Consider the following 13,282-nt stretch of genomic DNA (forward strand, 5'->3'; position numbering starts at 1 on the left):
ATTATAAAATGCTCTGGTTGAAATTGTTACCTTTTACTTTTTTTCCATTTCCTTGAAGTAAATGTATATGGGTCGAAATTTACCCATAACACCATAGACGTTACTATAGTTAATAATATTAAAATGAAATAATAAATGAAACAAATTTATTTAAGATATGTGTTCTAATACCTCTCAGTAATAGCCAGGTAACACAACAACCTTTTATTTATTCACATGATTCTCTTGAGGCTCATTTTACCAGTTTTTAAAATTGAAATCAAGGGCCAAACTGACAAAAAAAGGCCCAGAGTTCCCACACCAAAAATATTAAAACCAATATTTTCATGGATAAGGAAGACTAACAATGTAACCAAGAGATGAGAAACAAATTGGATGATGGATAATTGCTTTTAGTGTATTTTAGAGATGATTTAAAACACGGGTCAAAACCGACCCGTTAACATCGGACATGGTAACAGAAAGCTAACACCAGACAAAGGTTAACAGATTATCTTATTGAAAGTGAAAGGGAATCATTTCAAAGTAACTGACAGATGGTGCTGTGTCTACTGAAAACTACCTGGGACTGTCAGGTTTTTTTCTCCTTTTGGTCAAGTACTAGCATATTTAATTTCCTGGTGGCCTGAGTTACATAGTGACTGTCTAGATGAGCTGGCTGTGGAAATCCTGTGCTGAAATGCCGTTTTCCCCAGAGACGGTATTAAACATTGAATCAATGTCTGGCATTTACGAGAACAAGTGAACGAGTCACAACAGCTCACACTACTATAACCATATTCCAGCTGCGGTATGTGTTTGATTCAGCTGTGTATGACACTCAAGAGAGGCCTAATACTCCCCTTTTGTTTGATTGCACCTCTGCCGAGCAATAGATGAATACAAGGACAATGAAAGTGGATGTCAATAATACTCAACAGAGTGTTATATTAAGGGCACAGCTCCACTTTTATGTTTGGCCTTTATGTCTGCCACCTGCTATCAATCTTCACCCAGCTCAGTCTAATCCTCTTCTGCTCATTGTCTTCTTGACTAATCACAAAGGTTAAACCTTGACTCTTGCCCTCGATCATGAAATCGTGGGTTTGTGGCAGTGTGGATTTTTATCAGGTAGATTATGAAAAAAGACTTAGAGGCTGAAAAGGAGAGCAGTATGGGATGATAGGATGTTTGGGAGCTTTTCCAAACTGTCTAAAGATGATTCCTTTTTAAGACTTAGTGGTAGTGTCTGTTCTCAGAGAGACTTAAACATCAGTTCTCTTCAAATCAATGCAGTCGAAGACAGAATTGAGATATGATACGGTGATAAAGAAAAGAATTAGAGAGAACTGGAGGAGCAGATACACCAGGCATGAAAAGAATAGCACTGTAGCAATGACTAAATTATCTTTAAACCCGTTTATAAGCCAGTAATTACACCCTAAATTGCAGTGGGAGCAGCTTATGCACTGTTGCATGTCCTGTTTTGTATATAAACAAAACTGAAATGACAGACTTAAACGAGAAATAGTAAATGAAAACTGATGTCTCACCTTGGAGGAGTAGGTGTGTCCATCAGAGCCACAGATGGGAGTAGCCTGGAGGGCGGAACAGAGTCTACATTTCCCATGAGCCCCAGCTTCAGGCCCATGTTTGTGGCTCACACTGCCTTTCCTGGCTTTCACACTGGAAACAAATGAAAAAGAGAGAAACATTATGTTATAGGAGGTTATGAATCTTAATCTTGTACAATGTATGGTCCCTGGCATTATTGGGAAACAGCTGTGGTGGCTTTACAGATATCAAACATCTCCAAACTAGCAGAAGCAGTTCTCTGCTGAGCACAAAGTACTTCTGGCTGTCATGGACACGTGAAGCAGATCCTGATTGGTCCAAAGAGGCCTCTTCAATAACCACTGTAATTATGCTTCATCCAAATCTCACAGCAATTTTCTGTGTAAGTGTTGTCACTGAATACCCCGCTGCCTCCTGATCCATCAAGCAGAGATGGAACGAGAGTCAAACAGAATCTCTACAAAGAAAACAAATGTGATGGCAACACATGATGGAGTCCGAACATTAACCACTTGGAGTGAATGGGCCACGAAGTTAAAGTCATTTGCCATTTTTTGGGAATTCTCTACAATCTGTGAGCACCATGTGCCAGGTGTATCAGAGGAGAGCAAGGCTCTAGCCAAGGATAAAAACTTCCTGCACATGGGAACATAGATTTATCAATGATGTTGCCATTAGTCTAATCAGAAGACAGCAGAACCAGTTCCCCGAGTAACTAAAACCCATAGTCCATGTTGCTCATGAACATCGCAGTACTTTAGTTTGAAAATACACTTATATACACTGAAAATAAAGAAATCCGAGAATGGCAAACAAGGTTAAAAGGAACCCTTTTCATTTACTAATTCACCACTCAAAGACGAGGCCTTGCAGCAACTTTCAATTCAGCTATTAAAAGGTCAGAAGAATAAATAATGGCGGTGCAAACTGAGCTTTATGGGTTTGAATATCGAGACACTCTGACTTGCAACTTTGCAAATGCTAACTATTTATAAATTACGATGTAAATAAACGAAGAATAGGACTGAAGGAAATCAGAGTTTAAAAAATTCAAATGACAACAAAACAAATGAATGGAAATGACAAGATAGAGTATATCACAACAGATCTGACTTCAAACAAACAATAAAATGATTATAAAATACCCTAAAAGAGACAGTGAATAACTGTGAAGACAAAGACAAAATGAGCAGTATCATACAAAATTAGCAAAATCTTTCAAAAGCACCTGACAAAGTACAAAGAATAACGATGAAACTGTTCCCTCGTCGGTTCTCTTGTGCCCAGACACATGACCGATATTTTATTTATTTATTTTTATCTAAGATCACACCCATTTTATCATTCATAGGGGGGAGGAGAAGGGGGTGGGCCGATGGATGGGAGCGACTCTGTTTTTATTGTTTAAAGCACTTTGTGCTGCATTTTATTGCAAGAAAAGTGCTATATAAATAATGTTTGATTTGACTTGAATAACATAGTAATGTAAACCTATCAAACACACACAGACTCAAAGTGGAGAGAAAAAAAACCCATTAAAAATGGGTACAAAAAGGTGAAACGAGATGTAAAAAGGGCCACAGAAATTAATCCTGAGATGCAGGATGACCCAGATGAGACACAGTGACTGAATAGAAATGAAAAAACAGCTAATACTGGTGCCAAATAAACAATTGAGAGAATTAAAGTGGAAAATCTATTCAAAATAAATGACCCAAAAAGAAAACCATCAAAGCAAGACACAAAATGGCAATGCATTGCCAAATTTGCAGAAACAACAACAACAACACAAAAAAGACAAAAAAGAGCAGCCATGCAGAACAACCAAAGCTGAGACACACAATCACCACCAAAAAGAAACCAAAGTTGACCATAATAACAAGGCAAATGACGGAAGAGTAAATGGAATAATCACGACAAAACACACATAAAAGAATTAAGCTTGATCATGAAATGATAAAAAAAACAACTGCAGGGTACACAATTAGAGCGGCAAAACAACTGCATGTTGTTTGTGGTTGTTTTTCTGTCCATTTCAACCAGATGCCTTAATGTTAGGTAGGATAGTGGAGCGTCTGGATCTGTGCCCAAGTACACGCTGTTTTAAAATCCAGGCATGTATTTGATAGATAAGATTGCCAAGTAAATACTGCATGCATTATTAATTTGCTTGAGATGAACAGCTACATAGGAAAGACTTGACGGATGATCAATGAAAACTGTATATTCTACTCCTGCTATTGTATCTGTACTGCACTTCAGCCCCCCTGCCGAGAGCTTCTAAAAAGCTTCTGATGCAATACCCTTCAGTGTCTTCACAGCTGTATTCTAGCATTCACTATAAACCTAATGAAGGTTTCTGAATTAAGCCTTGCTGTTACTGGAGATGCAGTGCAGTCTTCATCAAAACATCATACAAAACCTGAAGGAAGTTCTACTGTGTTTCAAGAAAAAGAAGAACTCTACTTGAGATTTTTGTTTTGACAGGTGCTTAGCAAAGGATAAAGTTAATTTGCTTTGAATTTATGTAAAATAAAAAGTAATACCAAGTGTGCAGAAGGGACTTCCAAGCTTTGACTAACATATGGATAAAGAGCACATCCTGAATCAGGTTGCATCTGTGTGCAAATAACTGGAGAAAAAAAAGATTGAATTTGCCTTGTGGGAGGACAATAAAAATATGTTATGCTAATTTATATATAAATATATATATATATATATATATATATATATATATATATATATATATATATATATATATATATATATATATATATATATATATATATTTACAGCTAATTTAATTCACAGAGATAAAAAAAAATGTGAATAATCTGGTGTTTTTAGCAGCAAATAGGACTTGTAATTAATGCAACAGAAAGAAAAGGATTAAAAACAAGATTCTTGGGAGCTAATGATTGAGGAAATCATTTAAACCTGAGACCGAGACACAACGTTAAAAACAAAATCACACAAAGATGTCTTTTTGGAGAAGGCTTTTTCAACTGAAAAATTAAAAAACCTGAAAAATAAGCAATGGCTGAAGGCGCATACAAATTGCTTGCTGCAAAAGCAAACAGATAGTGTAATTAAATTTAATTGATGAGGGGAAACTCTTTGTGCGTGCCTGTCACTGATGCACACCAGATTCTCAAACATTTTAAATGCAAAATATGAAATGGTTCTTTACTTAATTTTTCTCTAAGCTTTAACTCATGTAAACATTTTAAAAAGTATTTAGGATATTAGAGTCCGGCTTTGCATGGTTCATTTGAGTGAAGTGTTTACTCCAACGTAGCAACACAAACTCCTTACACACAGAGAGACTCTCGATTGAAGCACCTCTCAACAACTCCTTTTTTCTTTTGTGCACTGACTATCACATTAGTTGCCCTCCTGTTTGCATTTGAAGTACTGGCAAGTTTCAGGGTCAGTCCAGGGTTGTGAAGTACGCTACAAATTTGAGTTTTAGTCTTTGGAGGCAGTTAGACGTCCTGAAATGAAATGTTTTATTTGTATATCACAGATTTTGTTGCCACATGAGATTAAATGAGGGCAATTATTTATAAAATAAGTGTTTGGAGTGAGATCTTTTTTTTTACTTTCTTAAGGAAATCCCTTAAACTTCCAATTTACCTGTATCAAGTTTAAGCAAACAGGCAGGTAAAGACACCTCTCATGGTTAAAGTTAAATATTTTTGAGGACAAAGAAATCCAGATAAAACTTTACTTCAGAGATACACACTACTATACCAGTCAAAAGATTAATCTTTCTTTCCCTGTATCATTTTAATTGGTAGTGTAATTACTGTAGCTCCATGCAAAGTAATTATAATTACTGAAAATTTGAACACTTAAACATTGGACATCAATAACTTTTAGATTTGCTCCAAAACTGCAACATGTTGAAGGCATTCTTTCTCTTACTTAGATTAGAAAAAGAATGCTAGCGTAAAATGTTATATGCTGTCTCTGTAAGTATAATTAGGCTGAGTGTCTGAGTGTTGAAGAGGCCACAACCTTGAAAGTTTTGGACTCGGCCGTAATGGTTCATGGTTCTTCTCTCTTGTTTTTTTATTTTCTTTTTTCCCATGATGGACTGCTCTGTGTTTTCTTTGTTTGTTTCTGTGGATATTTTACACAGGCCTTCTCTCCCTGCCTGTATCCTTTGATTGTTTCCACCTGTGTCTCATCAGCTAGTGCGTACATGTAGTTTTGACTGTCCTTGCTTTGCTGGTCCGTCTGTTGTGCTCCTTTGTCATGCCTGTTCGTGGTGTTCCTCCACTTTTTCCTGTGTCCTCCTGGCTGCACATCTTGCCTGTGCATTCAGGGTTTTTGATTATCTACATAAAGTATGTTGCTATAGCGTTGTGTTTGCTCACGAAAGGAAATGACCTACTACTCCTGGCTCTCATCTCTTGTATTTGGGTCCCTCAACACACATCTTGTGACATTTCCTTGAATCTCAGAACAAAATAAATTACAAACAGTTCTATTTCACTCATGCATTAAACCTGAGAAATAAATATACAATATAAAATGTTTACTCTAAAGCACAAGTAGGCATCTGCTTCACACTACCTGACATCACATGCTGCTGAAGGCTGACGTGCTTAATTTGCATACTGTGACAGTGGAGGGACATTGTGTGTACCAGGATCATAATTGCTGCCATTAAGAGTGGTGTTGCAGACAATAAAAGTTTTTTTCTTTTGTTTTTTTTTTTAATCAAGGCAAGATGGTGCAGAGACTAGAAAGGCTGTCTCTTGTTACTGCCGCTGAAGTACGTCACAAGCTCAGTTTGTATTTTTCCTTCTTATAAATCCTACTAGTACAGAGTTACTACACTGGACTAAAACTGCTAGAGATTAAAAGATAACTGACGGAGCAGGAGAGATGAAGGGAGCAATGGAAAGATAAGATCATATCAGGGCTGGACAGGTAAAGAGGAGGATAGTGTCAGAAAGATAAAATACATATCAAAAAAGTTTGCCCCAGAATAGAAGCAGAAGCTACAAGATATGAGTTGCTGAACTGAAAAAGGACCAAAAAGTCTTACAAATACACAACTTAGCATACGCCATCATTGTTGAGCCTCTCAGTTTCTTCTCAGTGCTTTAATCCAGCAGCTCACAATAAAATGAAAAATTGTGAACAAGACTCTGATTGTCATCCTTTTATTTTGATTTCATGTTGAGAAAGCCAGCCCAAAAAATGTCTTTTTGAAAGGGACATATTATGAATAAGAGTAGATATTTTGGCTTCTGAAGTGACAACCGTCTGAAAAAGGCTGACATAACGCAGCCTTTGTTTCTTTGTTTAGGGCTGCTTAAATACATAATGAGGTATCCAGTTCAGGTTCAAAGGGTATTATGATACCACAGATGCAGATAAGAGGAAAATAATTCAGCTTATCCACATTAATCTCCCCCTACTATCACACTGCTGCATTCGCTGTATATTGGAAGGGGATTGCACAAAGCTGTCAAACCATTTCAGAACAGATACATCCTGGGTAGGAAGCGGGTAGACTGAAGGGGGGGGGGCTCATTTCACCCTTGAAAACCGACTGCCATGACTGAAAATGTAAAAGCATGATCAAAAACGGTGTGTTTCTGCTGTATTTCTGTGGTATATTGACCAAAATATGCCACAGACATTTCATGTACCGTAGGCATCAGAACATTGTGCCAACTCATGCAACAAATGTGATGTCTTCTAAGTGCAAAATGATGCAACTGTGTGTATAAAAAACCCAAATATGTTTTGGGTGGGCTGGCCACCCTCTTCCAGGCTCTTACCTATGAGCCGGTTGCTTGTGACTGCTGCAGATGGCCGTCTGGAAGTCATGGCTGACGCACACCTTGTGAGGAGGACAGTGAACCCTCAGGCATGGGTCCTTGGTGGTATCTGGACCTAAAGTGAGACAACAGGGATAAAAGTTATCTACGAAGGGCAAAAATACACACAGAGCAGTACAACAACGTGGAGCAGAAGTTGAAAGAGGATGTAGTGAAAGTCTGGCTGTTTACAGCTGGCAGACTCATACCCTCTACGAACTGAAGCAGGCAGGAAAACAATCAGCTGGAGAGAAAGAATGAAAGAAGAAAAGTTATGAACTAAACACCAAGATGTCTGCGTTTGGAGATTCTTAATGAGGACTATTCTCTTAGAGCGTCGACTCCATCTTCTTGCAAATCAGTCTCCAGAGTGACATTATCACCATGGCAGCCAGGCACAGCTGGCTGGTGTACAAGATGACAAAAGATCGAAGCAGCTCATTGACTCTGGGTATTGTGTCATTTCACACTAGGCTAACAGCACATACCCACTTTCATTTGACTTGATGAAATAAAAGAAGAAGAAGAGGAGGTAGAGGTGGAGGTGGTTGAAAACACAAAAGCACTAGAAGAAAAGACGAGAGCTTTGAGCACAATGGAGTGAAGGACAAGGCGAGATCAGCCAGTAGACTGGTGGTCATATGGATTTTGTCATTATTTTGTAGCCCCAGATTTATGTTAATATCATGCACAAAACCAACAAAAAAGACAATACACTAAAATGAGATCAAAAGACGAAACGGGGAACAAACAATAGTGGAGAGACCCAGACGTGAATCAACAATAAATGCTTTCAAATAAAATGTTAATTCAGACTGACTACAGAGGTTTTAGATCAAAGACCTGCGTACAAGGCAAAGGCATTACCATGAGGCTACTAACACCAGAAAACAAGAGTGGCCTTGTTTCAATTAGGGAGCCTAATGGGTTTTGTTTGAGTCACAGATGTGAACATCAGCTAGTTTGCAGCTGGATTACACATGGCAGTGCTGTTTACATACCATTTTATCAGCGTGAAATCAGCCAGACTCCAACCCGAGGGCAATATTTTTGCTCTTTGCTCTTAAAGTGCAATCTCAACAATTATCTGCAAAATGCCAAATAAATTGTAGAGATCCTGCATCCTTTCTTATCTTGGAGGAAAAGGAAATAACCGAACAGTCAAGATTATTAGGGAAAGATTGCAAAGCTTTGATAGCCTCAAGGGAAGACATTCATTGTTCCCTGTACACATTTATCATAACGGAGCAACACACGATCTATGAAATATCCACGTGCGCAAAAGCACAGTCAGAAGCCAAGTTTCCCAACCATATTAGAAAATTCATCTGTTGTACCTCTGTTGTCTGATCTCCTCTGTCTTTCAGCACTGAATTATTACTTTTTTTTTTTACTTTGCTGAAAAAAATGGTACTACTACTGTGAGGAAATGAGAGATGTTGGAAACAACAAGAGAGTGATAGCAGGCAGAAATGTAGATTGTATCTGGGTAATGGGGGACTGGAGGATTCAGAACTGCTGAGTGACCTCCACACTCAGACAAAAATCAAATACACCCATGCAGGCACGTTTCTAGTAAAAAGTAAAATGCATGTTGTTGTAGAGAAAAGATGAATAATAATTTTCAGCTGGTCTCAAGTGAATATTTATGGTTACAGAGTGTCAATGAGGGGAAGAACACAAGAAAAGAAGGAATGGGAGAAGAAGAGTAATAGATAAGTAAAGAAAAATGACTGAATGAGTGGAGAGGAGTGCAGAAAAGAGGATTAAAATAATGAAGTAGAAAAAGGGGAGGAAAAACAGGGCAGAATGAAGGAATGGAAAGAAAAAGATGAAGAAAAGGGATGGGGGGGTGGTGCAAAAAAATGACAGGATGAAGAAGGCTGTGACGAGGCAGGGAAGAACAGCGAAAGAGAGAGTGTTGAGTAAAGGAGAGTTTTATCCATCTATTTAAAGCTTGAGTGAGCAGCACTGGTGGTTAAACCAGCCAATCAATTGTAATGCAGGAGCACTGCAGCACACACTTGCCGCCTCTTTCACTCTCCTCATTGAGTCTCTCATCTGCTTTCATTCCCTCCTCCTCTTTCTAATCTCAAGTACGACTTTGTTCACATTTATATGAGTGTGAGTAAGTCAAAATGCAGAAGCAAACAAAAAAAAACTTGTCTTATTGCACATCAATTCCCTCTAAAGTGACAAGTAAAAATCATTCCATTCTAGTCTACAGTACGTAAGATATTTGAAAATATTATTTATACATAAAAAAGTGAAACACCATGTGCTGCTGATAAGGTATTGCCAAATTAAATAATAAATTAAGCACTGTCTGTGTGTGCATGAGGTGGTTTCATAACCATTTCAATCATTACCATTGCAAGTATGTAAAAAAAGTCTCCTAAAGAAGCAGTTTCTTCTATAGAAGGACACAGTGCCATCATTTTTAAGACTCCTGAGAAGCGATGTAATTATGGGCATGCCAAGTAGTGGCATGACCATATTGCAATCGTCCAGAATCGCCCAAAGGGCAATGTTGCTAGCATTTTGCTAACATGCTAAAGTCGCAAAAGTCCCACTGCGCACCAGCAGGTGTACAGCATGACCCCGCTCTGATGTGGAAAAAAAAAAATCCCCCAAAAATAAAACACGTCCGGAAAAACCTGAAAAATGAAGGCGATATATTAGTATACAGAAAAGGTTTCCCTTTTCTTCTTATTATTATTCCCCACTCTTTTTTCGTCCGTTAATACGGCCCGAACCGCAACTTGCACCCATGCATGGCATACATCGTTGGATGCGTCTCCATCGTGTCTCGAGGGGAATTACTTTTCTCAGTCAAAAGTGTTACCGTGGCAACGCTAAATGCCAAAAAGCAATGAAAAAGGCGAAAATTCGGACGCTTATTGCTCGGCCGAACTTTATCGTTGCGACATTGTTCAAACTTTCAAACACTTGGCCCGATTGGCACTAACGGACCGTACAAACTCATTATGCCAATTATTACAGTTTTTGCGATATTTACCTTTCTTTTTTTTTTTTTATTTACATTTGACTTTGGACGCTTGTTGCTAGGCAACAGTTTATTGTAGAGACATCATACAAATGTTTCCCGACTCGGCACGCTGTGGACTTCAACATATTCAAATTTCATGAAGCTGTGATTTAAGGAAATTTTATGTCAAAATCCATGCCAAATGGCCCCATTCATTCGGATGGGGTTTTGTACCATGGTGAAAAAAAAACCTATCCGTTAACGTAGCCTGAACCGGAACGTGCACCCATGCATAGCATACATCGTTAGATGCGTCTCCATCCTGCCTCGATGGGCATCACTTTTCTCAGTCAAAAGCGTTACCGTGGGGACACTAGACGCCAAAAAGTGCGCCCCATTATTAACTATTGGGAGCACAGGAATGAATGCAATACAACCTTAAACACCTCAAACTGACATAGAACCACCTCGAACACAACCACTACAGCCCCAAACCAAAGCAGCAAGAGGGGACGAATGGGCGGTAGGGCATGCCCATATCAAAATTTCCTGAAATTTTCTAGTTCTGTATTTATAGTTGGTATACTGTGTTACTACATCCCGTCTGCCATGCTGGACTGGTGTCCAGGACATAAGCCATCATAAACACCTTATTATTCTTAAACATCAATGTGACGATCAAACCCTGTGCTTGTTCAGGTAGAGCAGGGAAACTCCCATATGGACAGTTCAGATTCATGACTGTTTGCATGAAAGAGTTTAGAGATGGCAGATTTTTTGTGTTCTTCAAACTTTTAGCTGCCTTTTGTGCACACCAGCAGCAGTTTTAGTCACACGTGACCACTAATTTGTCCAGTCATTGTCCTCGGACATATGTACGGATGGCTGATGACCCTTAGGGAGCAGAGCTGTAGGGGTCAGACAGATGGAAGTTGTTGGCAGAGCTGTAGCTGAGGTTAGTAAGGGCACTATAACCCGGGAAATCATTAACAAAGGCACACAAACATTCTTTCAACTAGACTTCAAGCTCATATTTATCGGGGAGTCACTGCCATTTAAACTCTTCTTTGTGTTCCAACAACTTTCTTCATGTTGTGCATGCATATTCAAAAGAAGTGATTCAGGCAACAAACAGCACAAACAACCTATTTTCGTGTCATTTCTATACAGTATGGATCTTGCAACTGCCCTTTGACAGGCAAACTATTTGACTTCTATAATTTATCACCACAAGGCTTTGTGCATGTCGCTGCCTTGATGCCTCTGCTTACTTTCAGCTTCTATTTCACTGCACGCAGTATGAACCCAAGATATTTCATACTCATCTCTCAATTGTTCTGAGTACCCCGCCTCCTGCCCGATGACAGCTAGGATGGGCTTCACAAAGTGGTAAAAAGCTTTACTCTCACAACCTTTTTTGGAATGTGCTTCAGGCCTCAAACGCAGCCTTGGAAGCACTGGATATTAACAAAGTAAACAAGTTTGTTGAGGGAAGAGTGAAATGTATACAAGTAAATAAAATACAAAAACTCTTCACATTACGTGAATGTTTTGTTTGTTATTTCTTTCGTGCACATTGTGGTTCAAACAGGTTCCTATACGCCTCTGGAGCACAACTAACAGTATAATATGGTATGCGTCATCCATCATACATTTATTAGTGTAGAGAGTTATAGTGAAGACTAAACAAGTTACGACAACAAAAGGAGCTGTAAGCCATAATTCAAAATAAATGCAGGATACATTTTTTATTCAACAGTGTCCAGTAATTGATGTCATGATGTATTTAGATTCATAGAATTTCAGTGAGAAAGACTTGTCTTTGTGCCAAGTTATGTGCAAATATGATGTTCATACAGCTTCTTTAAAACAAATCCCCATAATGTAAATTTTACGAGACAAAAGGCTTTTTTTAAATACTATTTATTGTACTGCAACTCTTCAAAATTGAGTCCAGGCAGAAAAAAACATTATACTTGTAGCTGTAAAAATATACATGCACATATATTTTTTTATGTTTAGTATTGCAGCAGACAAAAAAGAAATCTCTTTTGAAGAAGAAGAGTGGCTGCAAAATATGGCGGTCAAGGATGGAGGACAAAACACTCATCCTGTGTCCTCTAAGATTGGACACAGGCCAGGATGAAGCAGTGTGATTGGATAATAAAGATAGTCCGAGTCCAATAAGAAAGGCCAAATTATCAACATGCTCTGTCAGAGAGAAGACGCTGACCTTAAATTAATTGCTCCTGAGCTGGACATGGGTCAACGGGGTGTTTTAGGACAATGTGTATATGGGTGTATGTGCTCTTTCATCCACACCCTGGGAAATTGCTCTCCATGGTTTGCTCTTCCAGCTATTTTTCCCAATAACAAATAAACAAGTCTAAAATTAAATAAACAAAAGCTTCGACAACCATTCCCTAAGGATACATTTGGAACTGCTATTAGAAAAACAAGCTTTAACTTCGGGCTTTGATAAACTAATTGAAGAAGTGTTTATTCTTTTCCACCTTGGGAGGTGCAGAAAAAACTCTTAAGATGGAGATAAAGTGAGCTAAAAGACAAGCAGCTCAGAAAGAGATTAAAATCTCCTTCATTTTCTGCTTTGTGAAAGCTCCTCAGGGTTTGACTGCTTGGCCTAAGAGAGGCACCAGAGCAAGGACTGTTAGAAAGGAATCATGGAGGGATGAGAACACAGACAGGGCCTCTGGGAGGATGTGCCATGATGGAGCGGATTCACCACGTAGAAAATTAATTATTGAAAACTTTAGCCAATCTTATTATTGTGGATGTAATTAAGGAATGAGGAAGATAAACAGGCAGTTCCAGCTTGAATGTCAGAGAAGAAACCACGAAGGAAGGCTACAACAGAAAAATATCTGGAGGGAGCCACTAT

The 13,282-nt window shown here is 38.6% G+C and overlaps 1 protein-coding gene across 1 annotated transcript in view; it reads right to left on the minus strand.

Moving 5' to 3' along the window:
- Positions 1-13,282, minus strand: part of spock1 (SPARC (osteonectin), cwcv and kazal like domains proteoglycan 1) — a 115,344-nt gene that overhangs the window by 18,146 nt on the left and 83,916 nt on the right. The window contains exons 5-6 of the mRNA XM_061725234.1: positions 7,356-7,470; positions 1,533-1,665 (exon numbers count right to left, since the gene is read on the minus strand). Coding sequence (XP_061581218.1) covers positions 1,533-1,665; positions 7,356-7,470 — 248 coding nt within the window. The remainder of the gene's footprint in view (positions 1-1,532; positions 1,666-7,355; positions 7,471-13,282) is intronic.

Source organism: Cololabis saira, chromosome 7, assembly GCF_033807715.1.
Source record: "Cololabis saira isolate AMF1-May2022 chromosome 7, fColSai1.1, whole genome shotgun sequence".
Taxonomy (NCBI): Eukaryota; Metazoa; Chordata; class Actinopteri; order Beloniformes; family Belonidae; genus Cololabis; species Cololabis saira.